The sequence below is a fragment of the Mytilus trossulus genome, chromosome 13, assembly GCF_036588685.1.
Source record: "Mytilus trossulus isolate FHL-02 chromosome 13, PNRI_Mtr1.1.1.hap1, whole genome shotgun sequence".
NCBI lineage: Eukaryota > Metazoa > Mollusca > Bivalvia > Mytilida > Mytilidae > Mytilus > Mytilus trossulus.
In genome coordinates this window covers 46,563,789-46,580,999 of record NC_086385.1, presented here as the reverse complement: position 1 = coordinate 46,580,999, position 17,211 = coordinate 46,563,789, and the positions used below count along the sequence as shown (strand labels likewise).

At 31.7% G+C, this 17,211-nt stretch overlaps 1 protein-coding gene across 1 annotated transcript in view; it reads left to right on the top strand.

Annotated features, from left to right (window-relative positions):
- Positions 1–757: 757 nt before the first annotated feature.
- The window catches only part of LOC134694423 (uncharacterized), a 153,613-nt gene continuing 137,159 nt past the window's right edge, over positions 758–17,211 (top strand). Inside the window, exons 1-3 of the mRNA XM_063555431.1 lie at positions 758–980; positions 7,525–7,707; positions 10,306–10,587. Coding sequence (XP_063411501.1) covers positions 905–980; positions 7,525–7,707; positions 10,306–10,587 — 541 coding nt within the window. The 5' untranslated portion in view covers positions 758–904. The remainder of the gene's footprint in view (positions 981–7,524; positions 7,708–10,305; positions 10,588–17,211) is intronic.

Here is a 17,211-nt window from a genome sequence, read left to right as displayed (position 1 = left end):
AAATAACGAAAATACTGAGCTCTACGGAAAAATTAAAACGGAGGGTTCCTATAAGCAAATGGCGAAATCAAAAGCACAAACACATCAAACTAATGAATAACATTCGTCATATTCCTGAATTGGTACAGATATTTTCTTATGTAGAAAATGGTGGATTAAATCTAGCGTTATCGCTTGCTAATCCTCTCACTTGTATGACAGTTGCATCAAATTACATTATATTGACAACCATGTGTGAACAAAACAAACATACCAGACATTACAGGTAAAAATGTCAAAAATAAGTGTACAGCAGTCAAAATTGTGTTATTATCTTAATCACTATAAAAACAAGCATATATTTATCGTTACATCGCATAAGGATGTTCTATGATTATGCTATGAATTCTCCTATACTTTGTATTAATGCTTTGTTTATAGTGGTCGCAATAGGTTTTGTCGGAATCGTAAATCAAGACAACAACGCCATAAAAAAAGAAAAAAAGAAGATGTGGTATGATTGCCAATGAAACAACTCTCCACAAGAGCCCAAATTACACAGAAATTAACAAGTATAGGTCATCGTACGGCCTTCACCAGTGAACAAAGTCAATACTGTACAAAGGTGCATTAATGCAAACTATAATCAATTGTTTATTGCATACAAGCTTCAAGCAAAAAAGTTATAATATATATCATCCTCCTAAGGATCCGGATTGATACAGTTACGTGACAAATCAGTCACTTATTATACAGCTTTATTCATATACCTATTACATCCCCCGTTTATTCGGAACTCTGCGTTGTTAGTCTCCTTAATCGTTTTTAATGTAGCGTTACTTAAATACTTGATTCAATTTCCGACCGGAAAATCTCTTCATTCACTCGCTGGTCATGTTTTTCTCTTCCTTCTTGTTAAACGAACATGAATGGAATGTATATAACGTTTATCATATTTATAAATGGATTGTTATCACTGTTTATATGCAAATGCGATTCAGGTATGTCCATACTACAAATATCATTTAGATTTAGAAATTAGCATTTTTTTCTAAAAATATAAAATATATCAAGATAGAACTTGTGGTCATTGTATAGTCTGAATGATTTTGTTAATATAACTTTTAAACAAACGTTATTCCCTTTGAAATATTTATCATTGTTGAGGCATTATGTAGCTTACTTGACGTTCTATGTTTGTTTATTGTTGAAAGCCATATGGCTACTTATAGATTTAACTTCAATGCCATTTTGTCTCTGGTGTAGAGTTATCTCATTATCAATCATACCATGTCTCTTTATTTTTATCTACAATTACTCGTTTGCATCATGACAATTCTAGTATGTACATGTATGTAAAACCTATTTTCCTGGATAAATAGCAAATATTTTGATTTTATTTACCAAACATTAGAAAATCAAAGAAAAAGTACAAAACAATTAAGATGTCTTCTCGCTTTGTAGTGTTATAAGTAAACTTGATATATAGTACATGTAGTGTATAACTACACTGTAGATTCAGGTAAGTTTATATTTCCAGAAAAATACGGATGTTACCAAGATATTTCAAGAAAAAGGACAAAATCATTAAAATGTCTTCTCGCTTCTTAGTGTAATAACTGCTGTGTGATATTAACAATTGTATGTTAAATGAGTTACCTTCGTTAAATAAAGAATTTATTATTATTATTATTATTATTACACTAGCTTAAAGTACCTGACCATACTATAGATTTAGATAACGTATAACATGTGTTTTGAGGAGAAGCGGAATATATCAAAAGAGAGAGATAAAGGAGAAGGGAGATATCATAGGGATAGATAAAGGTGAGGGGAGATATCAAAAAGAATAGATAATAGAGGGAAGATACCAAAGATATAGATATAAGAGAGGGAGTATACCAAAGGGATAGATAAAAGAGAGGGGATATACCAAAGGGATAGATAAGAGAGGGGAGAAACCAAAAGGATAGATAAAAGAGAGGGAAGATACCAAAGGGATAGATAAGAGAGAGGGGATATACCAAAGGGATAGATAAGAGAGGGGAGAAACCAAAGATATAGATATAAGAGAGGGAGTATACCAAAGGGATAGATAAGAGAGAGGGGATATACCAAAGGGATAGATAAGAGAGGGGAGATACCAAAGGGATAGATAAAAGAGAGGATAGATACCAAAGGGATAGATAAGAGAGAGGATAGATACCAAAGGGATAGATAAAAGAGAGGATAGATACCAAAGGGATAGATAAAAGAGAGGGAAGATACCAAAAGGATAGATAAAAGAGAGGGAAGATACCAAAATGATAGATAAAAGAGAGGGAAGATACCAAAATGATAGATAAAAGAGAGGGAAGATACCAAAATGATAGATAAAAGAGAGGGAAGATACCAAAATGATAGATAAAAGAGAGGGAAGATACCAAAATGATAGATAAAAGAGAGGGAAGATACCAAAATGATAGATAAAAGAGAGGGAAGATACCAAAATGATAGATAAAAGAGACGGAAGATACCAAAATGATAGATAAAAGAGAGGGAAGATACCAAAAGGGATAGTTAAAAGAGAGGGAGGATACCAAAAGGGATAGATAAAAGAGAGGGAGGATACCAAAAGGGATAGATAAAAGAGAGGGAGGATACCAAAAGGGATAGACAAAAGAGAGGGAGGATACCAAAAGGGATAGTTAAAAGAGAGGGAAGATACCAAAATGATAGATAAAAGAGAGGGAAGATACCAAAAGGGATAGATAAAAGAGAGGGAAGATACCAAAAGGGATAGTTAAAAGAGAGGGAAGATACCAAAATGATAGATAAAAGAGAGGAAAGATACCAAAATGATAGATAAAAGAGAGGGAAGATACCAAAATGATAGATAAAAGAGAGGGAAGATACCAAAAGGGATAGTTAAAAGAGAGGGAAGATACCAAAAGGGATAGATAAAAGAGAGGGAAGATACCAAAAGGGATAGTTAAAAGAGAGGGAAGATACCAAAATGATAGATAAAAGAGAGGGAAGATACCAAAAGGGATAGTTAAAAGAGAGGGAAGATACCAAAAGGATAGATAAAAGAGAGGGAAGATACCAAAGATATATTAGATAGATAATCATACTCATTAGTCGAAAGAATTGACGTCACGGCAAAAAAAATCGACAAAACGAAAAAAAAAACGATCTACAAAACGCAACATAAAAACACTAAAGAAATCAATGTAAAAAAGAGTTCCTCTCCCTTGATAAAGTACAAAAAAATCCCCCACTCCACTAAACTAAACTCCTGAAATTATCGGAAATCTAAGATGACAGTGCGTAAAAAAATTATAATATTTTTTAAAAGTGTGAAACCATCATTTTTCAGTTTCAACAAGCTCCTAACAAAGATTTATTATGATTTAATTTAATTCTGAGTACATTATATTTCTTATTTTTATACAACAGTAAAAAGTGTATAGTTACTATGGTTATTAATTGATGATAGAAAATGTGAAGCATTATGACTCGACTTTGTCGGTATAAACGCTGGACCATAGAGTGACAACCCTTTGACCTTTTGTATCAATTGTTCATATTAACATTATTAGGTCTTTCCACTTTTCTGTGGAAAAACCTATTGTTTTTCTTCTGATTATTTTTTTTTTTTTTTTTTTTTTTTTCTTCCGCCTAATTTTGTTCTTGCGATAAACATTTGTTTCGCAATATGTCGCTTAGATATTTGGTATATGATATCGAACAGTTTATGCGCTTTTGAAATTTACCCTGCGTAAACGAATACTTTTCTTTGTAGGAGTTATCTCCCCAAACACTGTTTTCCTTGTTAGCGCAACTCCTTCGCAACCGTAAAATATTATGACAAATTTATTTTACAAAATTGCTCGTTATATCCTTCGCATGATTTGTCCTATTTTGACCGAAGCGATATGAACGCTCCATATGAGAGTTATTTCCCCTTATGCATTTGATATAAGTGATATGCATTTCTATCTTGTAAACCATCAGTGCTAGAGACCTAGGATCTTTTGATTTGAAGTCCTTGGTCCAAAAAAATGAAAATTAGGTCAAGGTCAAAGGTCAAGGTCATAGTCTAATTTTTGAATTTGGCTTATTATCTCTTATTTCCAGAAACTGTATAAGATAACGACAAATTATTTTACCTAAATTGTTTGTTGCGACATGTCATTACACGTAAATTTTGATTGCAAGGGTACGTTGAACGTTAAATGGAGTTGTCTCCCCTCTTGTATTAAAAAATACGCGTATGGTGATATAACTCATTAACCAACTATAAATAAGACCTATAGTCTTTTGATTTGAGTTCCTTGGTTTGTGACCTTGAAATTGAGGTCAAGGTCATGGGTTAATAGGACGTTCTAGATTTTGACCTTCGCTCTAAATTCATACAAATACATCAAAAAGCTATAGGAACTAACATTATTAACTGATTTTTTCTATATCAATATCAAAATAGATCTTTACTAGTGGGAAGACCTTCAATTGTTCTCTGAACAATTGGTTTTTAATTGTCATTTAGTTTTTCTTTTTAATGTGAGTTTATAACATATATAGGTCTTAACACTATTTCTCGTAATAAGGAAATATAAAATACCAAGTGTCTTAAAACAAGTAGTTCTTAACAATAAACTTAACCGTTATCCGGAAATTAAATAGAGAGGGCATACAATTATGAATGCACAGTAAGTTTATCATATTATACAAGCGGAAGTTTACAGAAAATGAATGTGTTAAGTACGTCAGGCCTTGTTGTAAATTGCCATAAAAGTGCGAGATTTGGCAAGCCACAATACCAGGTCAACCGACCATTGTTTTCTCTTAAAATGTCCTGTACTTAGTCAGGAAAATGGCAGTTGTTATCGTATAGTTCGTTTCTGTATGTGTTGCATTGTCATTTGTTTTTTTGTTCACCTCTGTTGTTTCGTTGTTTTCCTCTTATAGTTGATGTGTTCTCCTTGGTTTTAGTTTGCAACCCGGATTTGATTTCGACTCAATCGATTTATGACTTTTGAACAGCAATATACTACTGTTGCCTTTATTTACAATCTTTACGTCAAAAGAAGGCTGATATATCTAACAGATATTTTTTAACGACTTACTAGTATTAAACAGAAATTGCATTGATTACATTCGTAGACCATTTAAATCTTGTGAAAACTGAATGTATAAAAAAAACTAAATGATTTTAATTAAGTTTGGTGTTAACTGCAACGTTGATTTTTTGACGCTATATCTTGGTGGCAATTTATTATTGGCTGAGGAAGACGCAGTATCCAGTGTAAACCACTGGTTTTATAAGGAAAACAAAACGTGAATCCTAGTCAATTCGCCGTTTCAGAATCAAATGATTTTTTGGTAATATTTTCAAAAGTGTTCACCAAAACGTCGTGATTGGTTGAAAACGTCCAAGACAATCAAAATTCAACCAATGTCGTGACGTTATTTTCATTTTGGGTTACGAACAATGAAATAACCCATAGTCCTTAAAATTCGGAAACGGTAAATTAAGATAGGATTGGTTCACACCTGTTACGTGCAGTGTACGAACTCAGAACCTCATTGTTTTATGGAATAGCATGGTTTGATTTTACTGCCATTATGCGAAAAACAAACAAACAGATATTAATTCAATCTATTGAATGTACAGAATTTCTTTTCTTTTTAGTTTTGTCTTTTAAAAATATGAAGCCTTAAATGGGATATATATTTGAATTAAAGCGACATTAATCTACCGATGTTCATTTGGCGTAGAAGGGACACATCAATTAAACACAAATAAAAACTAGGTGAATTGCATGAATTTCAAAAGGTATGAGACTAGTTTATTTCTACAGAATATCAGCATCTATTATCCATGCTTCACCCACCATGGACACGTCAATAACGATAAAATATCACATTCTAGAATATAAAACAATCCATTTAATGACAGATCGGACTATTATACTGGTATTTTAAAAGATTTTATTCTACGAAAACACTTTGCTAGTGAATAAGGACAATAACACATCGTACCTGCCAACCGATCCATTATGGTGACTGTTAAATAAATTCATTAATTATTTGAAATATTCTTTTTATAACTCTTCTAGAATTTGTTTGTGTCAGTTACACATTCTTGTTAATGCATTCATGTATTTTTCACATTCAGGTGCGTATTGCCTGAACTAAGATAAGTAAAAGTAAAACAATAGGTAAGAGAGTATTTACTACTGTGAAATGGAAAGTTTACAATTTGAAAATTGAAAACATTCTGTTTGTCATTGATTTTAGTTTTTAAACGGACCGTCTAGTTTTGGTATTATACTCAATATCAATATCAAACATATAAAATAAAGTAAAAGAAGCATTCCGCTGCTTTAAGAAATAAATCGATTAAAAGAAAACCCCAAAACAAAAGGAAACCAGAGGATAAATGATATATATACGTTATTCTAATGCAAAATTGTTTTGATTGAGTAACGTCACAAAATTTCATGGCATCAAAATTGTTGCTATGAAAAACTTACGCGCAAGCGCAGACGACATATGACAGATTTTAAACGCATGATTTAACGTTGTTTTATGTCAGTTTCATTAGAATGGAGATAAAAATATTGTATTTTACGCTCCGACGGCACCAATTGGTGATGTGATGGTCGCAAATACCCTTTACTGTATCCGCCAACGCGTCGCCAGTCAACTTAGTTTGTGACCATTAAAGCACCAATTGATGCCGACAGAGCTTCAAATACAGTACAGTTATTTCTTAAATCTAAATGTGGAGTTACAAGTATTGAGTAAAAGTACATCATCACCATGTTTAAGGTTAAACTAATTACATGTAAGTTTGGATTCATTGGATATCTCAGATAAAAAAAAATCAAATCTACTTTTAAACTTACATCAAGAAAGGACCTTGTCAGCGACTCTGATTCCTCTCAACCGCCACCGCCACCCCCACCCCAACCCAAAAAATACCAACTTAAAGATTTGAAGTTAAACTGAAATGTGTATGACTAACGAGACAGTATTTTTATTCTTTATATTGTTTGTGAAAGGTGCGTCAGGACTGTATTTATCTAATTATTTGTTTATATACAACACCCACCATTGTAGTAACATTTCCTTGTTTAACAAGGACGCTTTTATTCCTACCGATTTTTATTACTACGCATTACGTATGAATACGTAAGTGAATTAAAGTAATGAAACACGTCATAGTTAAGCTTACAGTTTACAAAAAGTAATATGAATGCCCAATTTTTGAAAGAGTATAAACTATCTTCCAAGAGATATGCCAAAATTTCATTACTTTTATATTAGACTGACAAAAAGGTTGCATTATAAAGGCAACAAATGTCAGATCCATCTTTTCACCAGAAAGCGGTTCTGGATAAAATTAAAATAACAACAGTACCGAACTTCTAGGAAAATCATAAAGGAAAGTCCGTAATCAAATGGCAAAATCAAACACTCAAACACATCAAATGAATGGATAACAACTGTCATATGCCTGAAGTTGTAAAACATTTTTATTGTTTCTGTTTGTTGTAGAAACTGTCAACATTTACTTGTCAAAGCAGAATGTAACAGGTTCATCAGGTGACCTAACAGGGACTTGCAATGTTACTGGATTATCTAGAAATGAAGTTGTTTTGTCTGATACGTGTACCAGCTCATCTGTTTTGGCATGGGTAGGTGCATATGCAACCTATTCACCTTGGATAGAATTTAAAGGTATGATATAATATTTAGGCGAAGAAGACGCAAGCGAAATCGTTAACATGTGCACTGTATTATTAAGAATGAAAAACAAAGATGGGGAATATCCATCTATTACACCAAGTCATAACATGCACAGCAAAAAGGGAACTCACAAAAGGCAATGAAACAGCGCCAAGGTTGCTTTTAGTCATCGCACAGTCAAAGTGAGGTATTTCAATGGCAACATCAAAGCCGTTAGTCCCTTAACAAATGACAATTTAAAAAGCTCAAACAAATCAAACGTGTGAAATAGGATAAAAATATAACAATAAGTGGTAGGAACTTTAATATTGAATTGAAATTTTTTTTGTTTTCCTTCTCATTAACTGTTGGTATATTGTTGGTATATTGCAAACTGCAACATTGACGCAAGAAGCTATTTTGTATGTTTTTTTCAGTTTTACTACTAACTGGTTCTTTCACCTACCACCCTTATATGTTATTTAAAACTTACCATCATCCTGAGTTAAAAATCATTGGTCTTTTGTTTGTGTGTGTCTGGTTATATCAATTATCTTGGTTAGAAGATAAGTTAGAATGATAACAAATTACAGAGTTATCTCCCCTTATTCGTTAATTTCTAGTGCATTTCAACGAAATTATATCTTCTATTACCAGAACAGAAAATGGAAATGAGTGTTTTGTTTGTGCACAACTACATATTATGAACTGAAATCAATGTCAAATTTGGTGTTTTGTTTTTTTTGGTCATGTTTTCACCACTGCCTGATTCTTAGGCAGATAGACACTTAAATAAAACCCACCCCTTTGTTCGTACTAAAATAATATGACAGGAACAGATTTTTTAAACAACTGTGCATTACCCAATGGTTTATAAAATTGATAAAATAAGAATAACATTTAAGTGTGATGTGAAGCCAAGCAATTTATTTGTTTATTGTCTAACGCTATCTAAAGAAATTTTTTTTTCTTATTAGCCGGTTATTGAAATTCTCTCACAAACATGATTAAAACCGAAACAAATAAGGAATAATTAAAAAAATAAAATTGGAAGTCGTCAAAACGTTATAATTCCTCGACAATGATATTTTTTGAAAACAACGCTTTTTCACCACGAATGTTTTGTCAACAGCTTTGCAACTCTTCTAAAGATTATAAACTTTTACGTTGTATCCCACAAACACGGAAGTATAAATTCGATACTATACAAAGTTATAAGGACGGTGTCAATGTCCTCTTATAGGGTTATTGTTGACAGGTCACAGATACAATTGTTTGCCACTTTACATTCTACGAGGTATTTCCTGATCTTTTTGATATACTTCCTACTTATGGCTAACAAATGCTATATATATATATATATATTGCTCTTTTGTGCGGACGTGTTTTTAATATATCTATACATGTATACTCTTGATTCTGTTTTAACTTTTGTTCTTTTTTTTTTTAATTTTGACTAAAAAAATGTCTATTATTTTAAAACTTTTTTTGTCAGTAGCGTTGGTTTTTTTTTGTTGGTTTTATTCCCAATTAATCCACGCATTATTTCTAAGTCAATTTCTAGCACTGACTTCAATGTGAAACGACACTCTTTAACATCCATGTTATAATATTAAAACAGCAAGTTAACATGACTTCCATAGCGGAACATGACTTCCTACTACTTAAAATGTCAACCCAGGTTTACTTTTCACCTGGTTAATATTCCTGTCTTACTTGGAAGGAAGTCTTATTTTCCACTGAGGCCGTTTTTATACAGTTTTTACTTTTGTTAATAAATAAATGCTATACATTTATTCAAAAACCAGTTGTTCGCATGACACGGGTTATGTTCTTCTCATATATGTTATGATGGAATGATACTAAACCCCTAACGGGAAGGATTATGTCTGATATTCATATGATTACATCATAATCTTTCAATCAGTTTAATTGAAGTCTGGAGCTGGCATGTCAGTTAACTGCTAGTTGTCTGTTGTTATTTATGTATAATTGTCATTTTGTTTATTTTCTTTGGTTACATCTTTTGACATCAGACTCGGACTTCTCTTGAATTGAATTTTAAATGTACGTATTGGTATGCGTTTACTTTTCAAAATTGGCTAGAGGTATAGGGGGAGGGTTGAGATCTCATAAACATTTTTTACCCCGCCGCATTTTTCGCCTGTCAGAAGTCTCTGGTCTTTGTTAGTCTTGTTTTATTTTAATTTTAGTTTCTTGTGTACAATTTGGAAATTAGTATGGCGTTTATTATCACTGAACTAGTATATATTTGTATAGGGGCCAGCTGAAGGACGCCTCCGGGTGCGGGAATTTCTCGTTACATTGAAGACCTGTTGGTGACATTCTGCTGTTGTTTTTTCTATGGTCGGGTTGTTGTCCCTTTGATACATTCCCCATTTTTATTCTCAATTTTATTTTTATAATAGTAGTAACCGCTGTTTAATAGTCATGGTAGAAGTGGTACAGTTTTAGCCGCAAAATTGCAATGTCTTTATAAGCATAAGTGCAAAAGTGTAACATATACGGGTCCCTGTTCCTCAAAGACCATTTGATTCTGAATAAAAAAATTATTAATTACTTTTTACTTTGTATTTGTTTTTATTTTAGAATGTGGCATTTTGAAGGCCAACGTCCTACCTGTGCAAATAGATTTTACTCAAAAGAATTTCAGTGAAGAACCAGATATTTTAAAATGTTTCCAACATTGTGAAAATTCGTATGGCGTTAATTACACACATATTGGGTTTCAGCGATACAAATGTGTATGTTGTTTTATCAATGATATAGAAATAGTGCAATGTAACAGTACTGCTGTCACAGTATGCGGTGATAATCAGAACTTCATCTGTGGAGATAATGATAATGTTACTGTGATATATGAAATAAAAAGTAAGTTCTATAAAATTAGATTTCTGTATATAACTACACTAAGTCACATACCTACTATATATAAGATATTTTATTCTATTTTTCTTCATACAAATAAAGGCACTACAAGTTTGAGGATGTGGTATGATAACTAAAACATTAAGCACCCCAAGAGACCAAAAGGGCGTAGATATAATCAACTATGGGAATCACAAAATAGACAATTTATTTAAATTATTTTATTTACATTGTACCCCGATCAGCTATTTATGGAAATTAATTGAATACTATAATTGCATATACGCATTTGTATATTAGTATTGCTGTCCTAATGAAACCCGGGTCTCCTTCCATACACACAATGTATATACGCAGGTAAAATTCAAAAGAAATTTCACGGAATGTTAAAGTTAACTACCTTAAAGTTGTATATAATACACTGAAAGTGGCACTAGCTAGCTACGAGATACATGAAAATTAAATAATTTGATTTTCTTTTCAAACATTCATGAAAGTTAAATAGTGGAATGATAATTCGCTTTTAGCAGTCAGTATGGTCAACTTTTGTCAAAATAAGCTAAGAAACATTAATGATGAATTATTCACTTGCGAGTGAATACTTCGATCTCATTGAATCCGTATTCCTGTTAATTTTAATTAACCCCTTAGCTAGAGTTAAATAACACATGAATTTTGTGCGTGTTTGATTATTTAAAGAAATAGAATGTCAACATTGCACTAGTGTGGGAAATTTATAAACACACGTCCAGTCAGAATAAAAACGTTAAATCCGATCTGTCGCATATCAAAATATCCACCATACAGTTAACCTCATTCCCAGTTCAGTAAAAATATTTATCGTCTTTCCAGTCAATTCACTGTGCAGTCATATGAATATCAACTTATTTTAATTTTGACTTATTCCAAGAGAAAAGCAAACATTTATCATTCCAGTTGTCTTTTATCATGTATAACAAGCAACTGTATATCCGATTCCTTGCACTTCTAAGTTTATATTTGATCCCGTATTTTGTCATTCTTTTAAAAAAAAGGCATACTGTTAATTTGTTTTTGTAGCCAGTTTTAAAATACGAAAAACTCGTTGTCAATCCGCAAACGCCGGATATTGATTTTAATTGCATGTTTTCTTTTATTTGATCACTATAGAAGTGTTCATTGGAAAACAACAAATACAGATTTGTTGTTCCGTATATTGCATTTGGATCACAGTAGTGGTGTGTTAGTATGGCACTTAACTGTATTTAGTTTAAAGGGTTACACTATCACAAAATGAACATTTTCTGAATAATTCTATTGATTTTGTTTAGGTAAGGTTATCAATTCGTTGAATAAAACTGGTGAATGTGGAATAGTGAATATAGATGATAACCAGACAACATTTAGTAGTATGGAATGTTCAAACAAGGCAGCAATATTATGCTTTGGTGAGTGTACTTTGTTTTCTTGTTATACGAACAGCTTTTCCTGAAAAACTAAACAAATCGCATACATTTGATGCGTGACCGTATGTATCGACGACATCATTTATATATGCATCACCCACCATGCGAAAAGAATATTCTAACATAGCAGCAAAGTAAGAAAAGCTGATCGATTTTGTCACAAACAAGATTTGTTGGTCAGTTCTGTCGACTACATAATCGATATATGCATCACCCACCATGCGAAACCAGACTTATTCAGTTAAACATGTTTACGAAGAAATGTTAGATGTATGCTTGTTTTCTGTTTATTACAATTATTTTAATTTTATGAATTTTTTTCTTAAATCCAACGCCTTTTGGAGTTCTCTTACAGCTTTAACAATAAGACAGTAAAAATGAAATAAATGCTTTCCTCTAATCTAATAAATTTTACGTGTATTTTAAACATGCAAGTGTATGTAAGTAAAACATAAAAATATACTAGTCAACAAAAGAAACGATACACGACTTTGGAATAAAATTGAGAAAAAAGTATTAAATATAAAACAAAATGAGATACACTTTTTTAAAAAGCTCTCATTTGAAATGTATGCACACATGATAATGAAAATCAAAATCTGTCGGAAAGTAACTAAATTCCGTGTTAACGATCCTGCGGAAAGTTAGATAAAAAATCGGCGCACAATTTTCTGAGTACAAAATGAATTTTCACATGTGTTTAGAAATATTCAATATGCCGTTCAAGCTATGTTCAGGATGTAAATAATGAGTTGAAATAAAATAAAAATTTTGGTAGAAAAAGTGTTTTTTTGAAATATCAAAACATGCTACAAGAAATATGGTTTTACGTCTCAAATTTAGTTATGAATTAAGTTATGAAAACAACACACTGTAAATTTTGAACCTTTCAGATCAGTTTTAAGATTGTTACAGTATTTTTAATTTCGCTTTACACATACTGTCTATGGTAAATCAATTGGTAATTTTTACTTTTAAACGATTTCTTGTGGGGACGAACTTTGCTTTACAAATAAACAAAGAAACTGTATGAATTTTCAAAAAGAATTGATGGAAAACATTGTCTTTACCTTTGAATGAGAGGTTCCCATCATTAGTTGAAATTTCTGTTTTTTGAAATTGAAATTGTCTTTTTAGGTAAATTTTGTCCAATAAATTTAATTTCGCAAATGACGTCAAGAAAGCAAAAAAACAAATATTAACGGATTTATATTTCCCTAGTCATTAAGTATTACTACCTTCAAAATTGGTCCTATAAACGGAAAACTTTATCTTTATTTCGAAAAAGTCGTGTATCGTTTTATTTTGTTGACTAGTATATATCATTGTTCTTTTATTTCACTGAATTATTTTTGCTATCAATATATATAAGCGATATTTGGAACTCAATGTCACGATCAACCCAACTGGCGATTTAATCAGTATATCAACTACTAAATCCCTATGATTCGATAAAAAGTTCGACTATAAAGATATGTCAGCAATATTTCGTTCTCTAGAGCACAAAACTATAAGATATGGCATTATCGACATGAGTTAATCTTTTTCGTAAGCACAACCCCATCAAAATATTATCATCGACTTTATTTTCAAGTTTTACTATTGACAATTTTCACCATCATATGATATAATGTTTTATTTTATATTTGACAGACAATGGTAATAGTACATTACATGCATATCCTGATAGGACAGACAAGTGGGACAAGGCTGTCCAGTTTTGTCTAAAACATGACTCGTTGATCAGTTCTGTACAGAATGTAATGAATGGAAGCTTACCAAACGTAACAGATGGAACATACTGGGTGTCTGCAGTTCGTGGTATATCATTCAAATCTCTTAATGGTGAATATCAAATCAATTTTAGAAAAAATGCAAAATCATTTTTGAAACATCATTTTCTTGGTGATTTTGTCATATATAAATGTCCCTTATTTAACGCCAAAAATATGACAAATTCTGAAAAATGAGCATACGCACTTAATTGTCTCAAACAAATATGCATATACTTAAACCAACTAATTTTCGGAACTTTCGAGAGACGAAAAATAACGCGAATACAAACTGTTCCCAATATTTAAAACCTTGATCATTCCTTGTTTAATTACAACAAGTAAATTTGTGAAACACGAAATTAAATCGACATAAATTGGGAGAGAAAAGGATAAACACGAAATGAAGTTTCCGCGAAAATAATTGGTTTGCCATATACCATCTGTGAACTTAATGTTATTATTAGTATTAACTCAAATACCAAAGAGGGGCAAAAGATACCTGAGGGACAATCAAACTCATAGATCGACAATAAACTGACAAAGCAAGGGCTAAAATAGAAAAGACAAACAGACAAATAATGGTGCATAAGACACAACATAGAAAACTGAAGACTATGCAACACGAACCCAACCAAATACTGGGAGTGATCTCAGGTGCTCCGAAAGGGTAAGCAGATCCTGTTCCACATATGGCAACCGTTGTGTTGATCATGTTATTACAAACTTGGTAAATAGTCTAATTCGGTAGGTCACATTCGTGGAAAGGGAAGGGGATTGTAGTAACTTCATAAGGAACATATACTATACCATATGAGAACGGTTATTCCTGAACGGTCAACCAACTCATGATGGCGTCCGTAAAATTTACAAAGGGATAATTTACATTTTACCATTTGGAAGTCTTGGTTTAAAAGTGTCTGTGAAATTAACATCAAACATAACTTCTCCAACACGTTCTACAACCACAAATTGAAAACAGAGAAGAAATAGCATCACCCTAATTTTGTATTTTAGTCTTGATATTCACAATATGACAGCTACATTGTGTGCACTTTCAGATGCAAAGAATAGAGTACTTTTATCTTATCTAGATTTAACGCCTGGTAATAGTCTAAATTTGAAAATATAATAATAAAGTTTTCTGATGCAATTTTGTAGTATTTATAAGAAAATCTATTAAGGACATTAATATTTAAAAACACAGTTGTTTAGTGAATAAAGTTGTCTACAGAACTAAGGATACATATTAATTCAGTTTTGTTTTATATGTTGTTTTTTTTTATGTAAAACTATCAATATCAAATCGAACATTGTCGAAATCGACATAAAGGGCAATTTGGATTTAGGGAAATATTACTAATTAATGTTTCAAGTATAGTCGAATATACGTCAAATTAGAATGTATGTCAAAATTGAGGTAAATCTGATATTTTTTGTAAAGGGTAGTAGGTCATTTTAATTAAAAATGTCATTATCATTCGTCTGTTTGACTGCAGTTAAGTTCATCCATTGATTTTGTATATATAACCTTCTTTGTGTCATCTTATCAAATAATTGCAGTGTAATATATTTACTTATATGCAAAGTAGACGGGATGATGATGAATTCAATTAAATATGTATCATAATGTAATAGCGTAATCACACAAGCAAATATAACTACATTTATTATATCATTAGTTAAGTACATTGGGGATAATCAAAAATGAAAGTTCAAAATATAGTGACTTATTACATGTTCACTATCAGAGGTAGAAAAGGAATACCAACGCTTACAAACTTGTAAGTTCCTGCGAAGAACAGTTGAAACATGTTGCTCAGTGTTATTTTACGAATTCAAAGCAAAGACAGGTACGATACACAATGATACACAAGGAATTTATACATGAAATAAACAAATTTGTTAATTTTCTTTGTTTAGATGATAGTTATGAATGTAAAGTGGTCAACATAGCAAATAAGAAAACAACATTTAGAAGTATGGCATGTTCGAACAAGGAAAACGTATGTTTTGGTGAGTAAATATTATAATGTTAAATTAATCGCAAGACAGAGAGCAATTTCTTTTATCATTTTGCAATTGTCAACAAAAGAATACCGAACGATAGCTTTGCGTATGAAAATGAAGAAACAAACAACGTGGTAGCCGAAGAAGGACAAATTTTTGAATTTTATTTTTTATTTGGCACCATAGATCCCATTAGCAGTTTTTTAAGGGACAATATTTAAAACATATTTTAATCTTTAGGTAGGTTTTATAACGGAAAGATAATTTTATATATGTATGTGGAGCATTACGGTTGGTGGGCAAACGGTCGGCTAGTACCTGCTTTTTACGAGCAATAATTTAATAATTCCATGGAAATGATATGACAGTTATATTAACGATTTCTACGTCTGTCGTTCTGTAGTTATGGTCCTTGATTGTTTAGAAAAAAGGTACAGTATGTCGGTTTTGTTTAGAAAACTTTATAGAACTCTTGCTACGACGCGTTTTCATATAGTATTTAGTTGTTTGCCATGCAATCATGGTTGTCATGATTGGTATTGATAATTGTCAAATTAGTCTTTCATGAGTAATCGCTCTTGATTGATTGAACAATTAAACTGTTCAAAGGTTAGACAATCTCAGTGTGCTGTCATCTTGATCCCTTCTTGCCGATTTCGAAATTGGCCTTACTTAAAAATGTCTTAATACAAAAATTTAAGAAAAATTGTCATTTGAGAAAAAAAAACACAAAAGTGAGTGGAATCAAAGACGGCAATTAAACTCAGCAGTTGGAAAAGAGGGACAACAACATATCAAAATAATCGAAAAGCCAAAAAAAAAAAGAAAAGCATTAGGTATTAAGCTTAATGGGGGAGGGGGGGGGGAGATCTTGCTAGACATTGAACAGGCACATAAAAGTATATGTTGTAATAATTGTCGAACGCCGTCGGTGTTCTTAAAATGTTAATTTCATTGCGACATCTGCGTATTTTACGTCATATGGGGAATCATGATATTTATAACGTGCGGTTTTCATTTTTTTTCTACCATACATTAGTGAATACATTGAACACATTTATTTCTGGAAAAAAAAATAGAAGAAGACTTAATTGGTAATTTATCTCTATCTAAATAATTGATTGCATTCATGATTACATATTTTAACAAAAAACGAACAAGTCAATACTACGCTATTTAAGCCAAAATGGTAGAGTGCCTTTCACAAATCTCATTAAAAGATAAAATCAAGGAGAATATACTAAAACGTAACAAAATCCCTTTACGAAGGAGCTTTGGCTCACCATGTGTAGATCATTATAAAAGAGATGCGAGAGATACCAGAGGGACATTTAAACAAATAGGTCGAAAATAATCTAACAACGCCATTTCTTAAAAAGCAAAAAAACAAAAAGACAAAG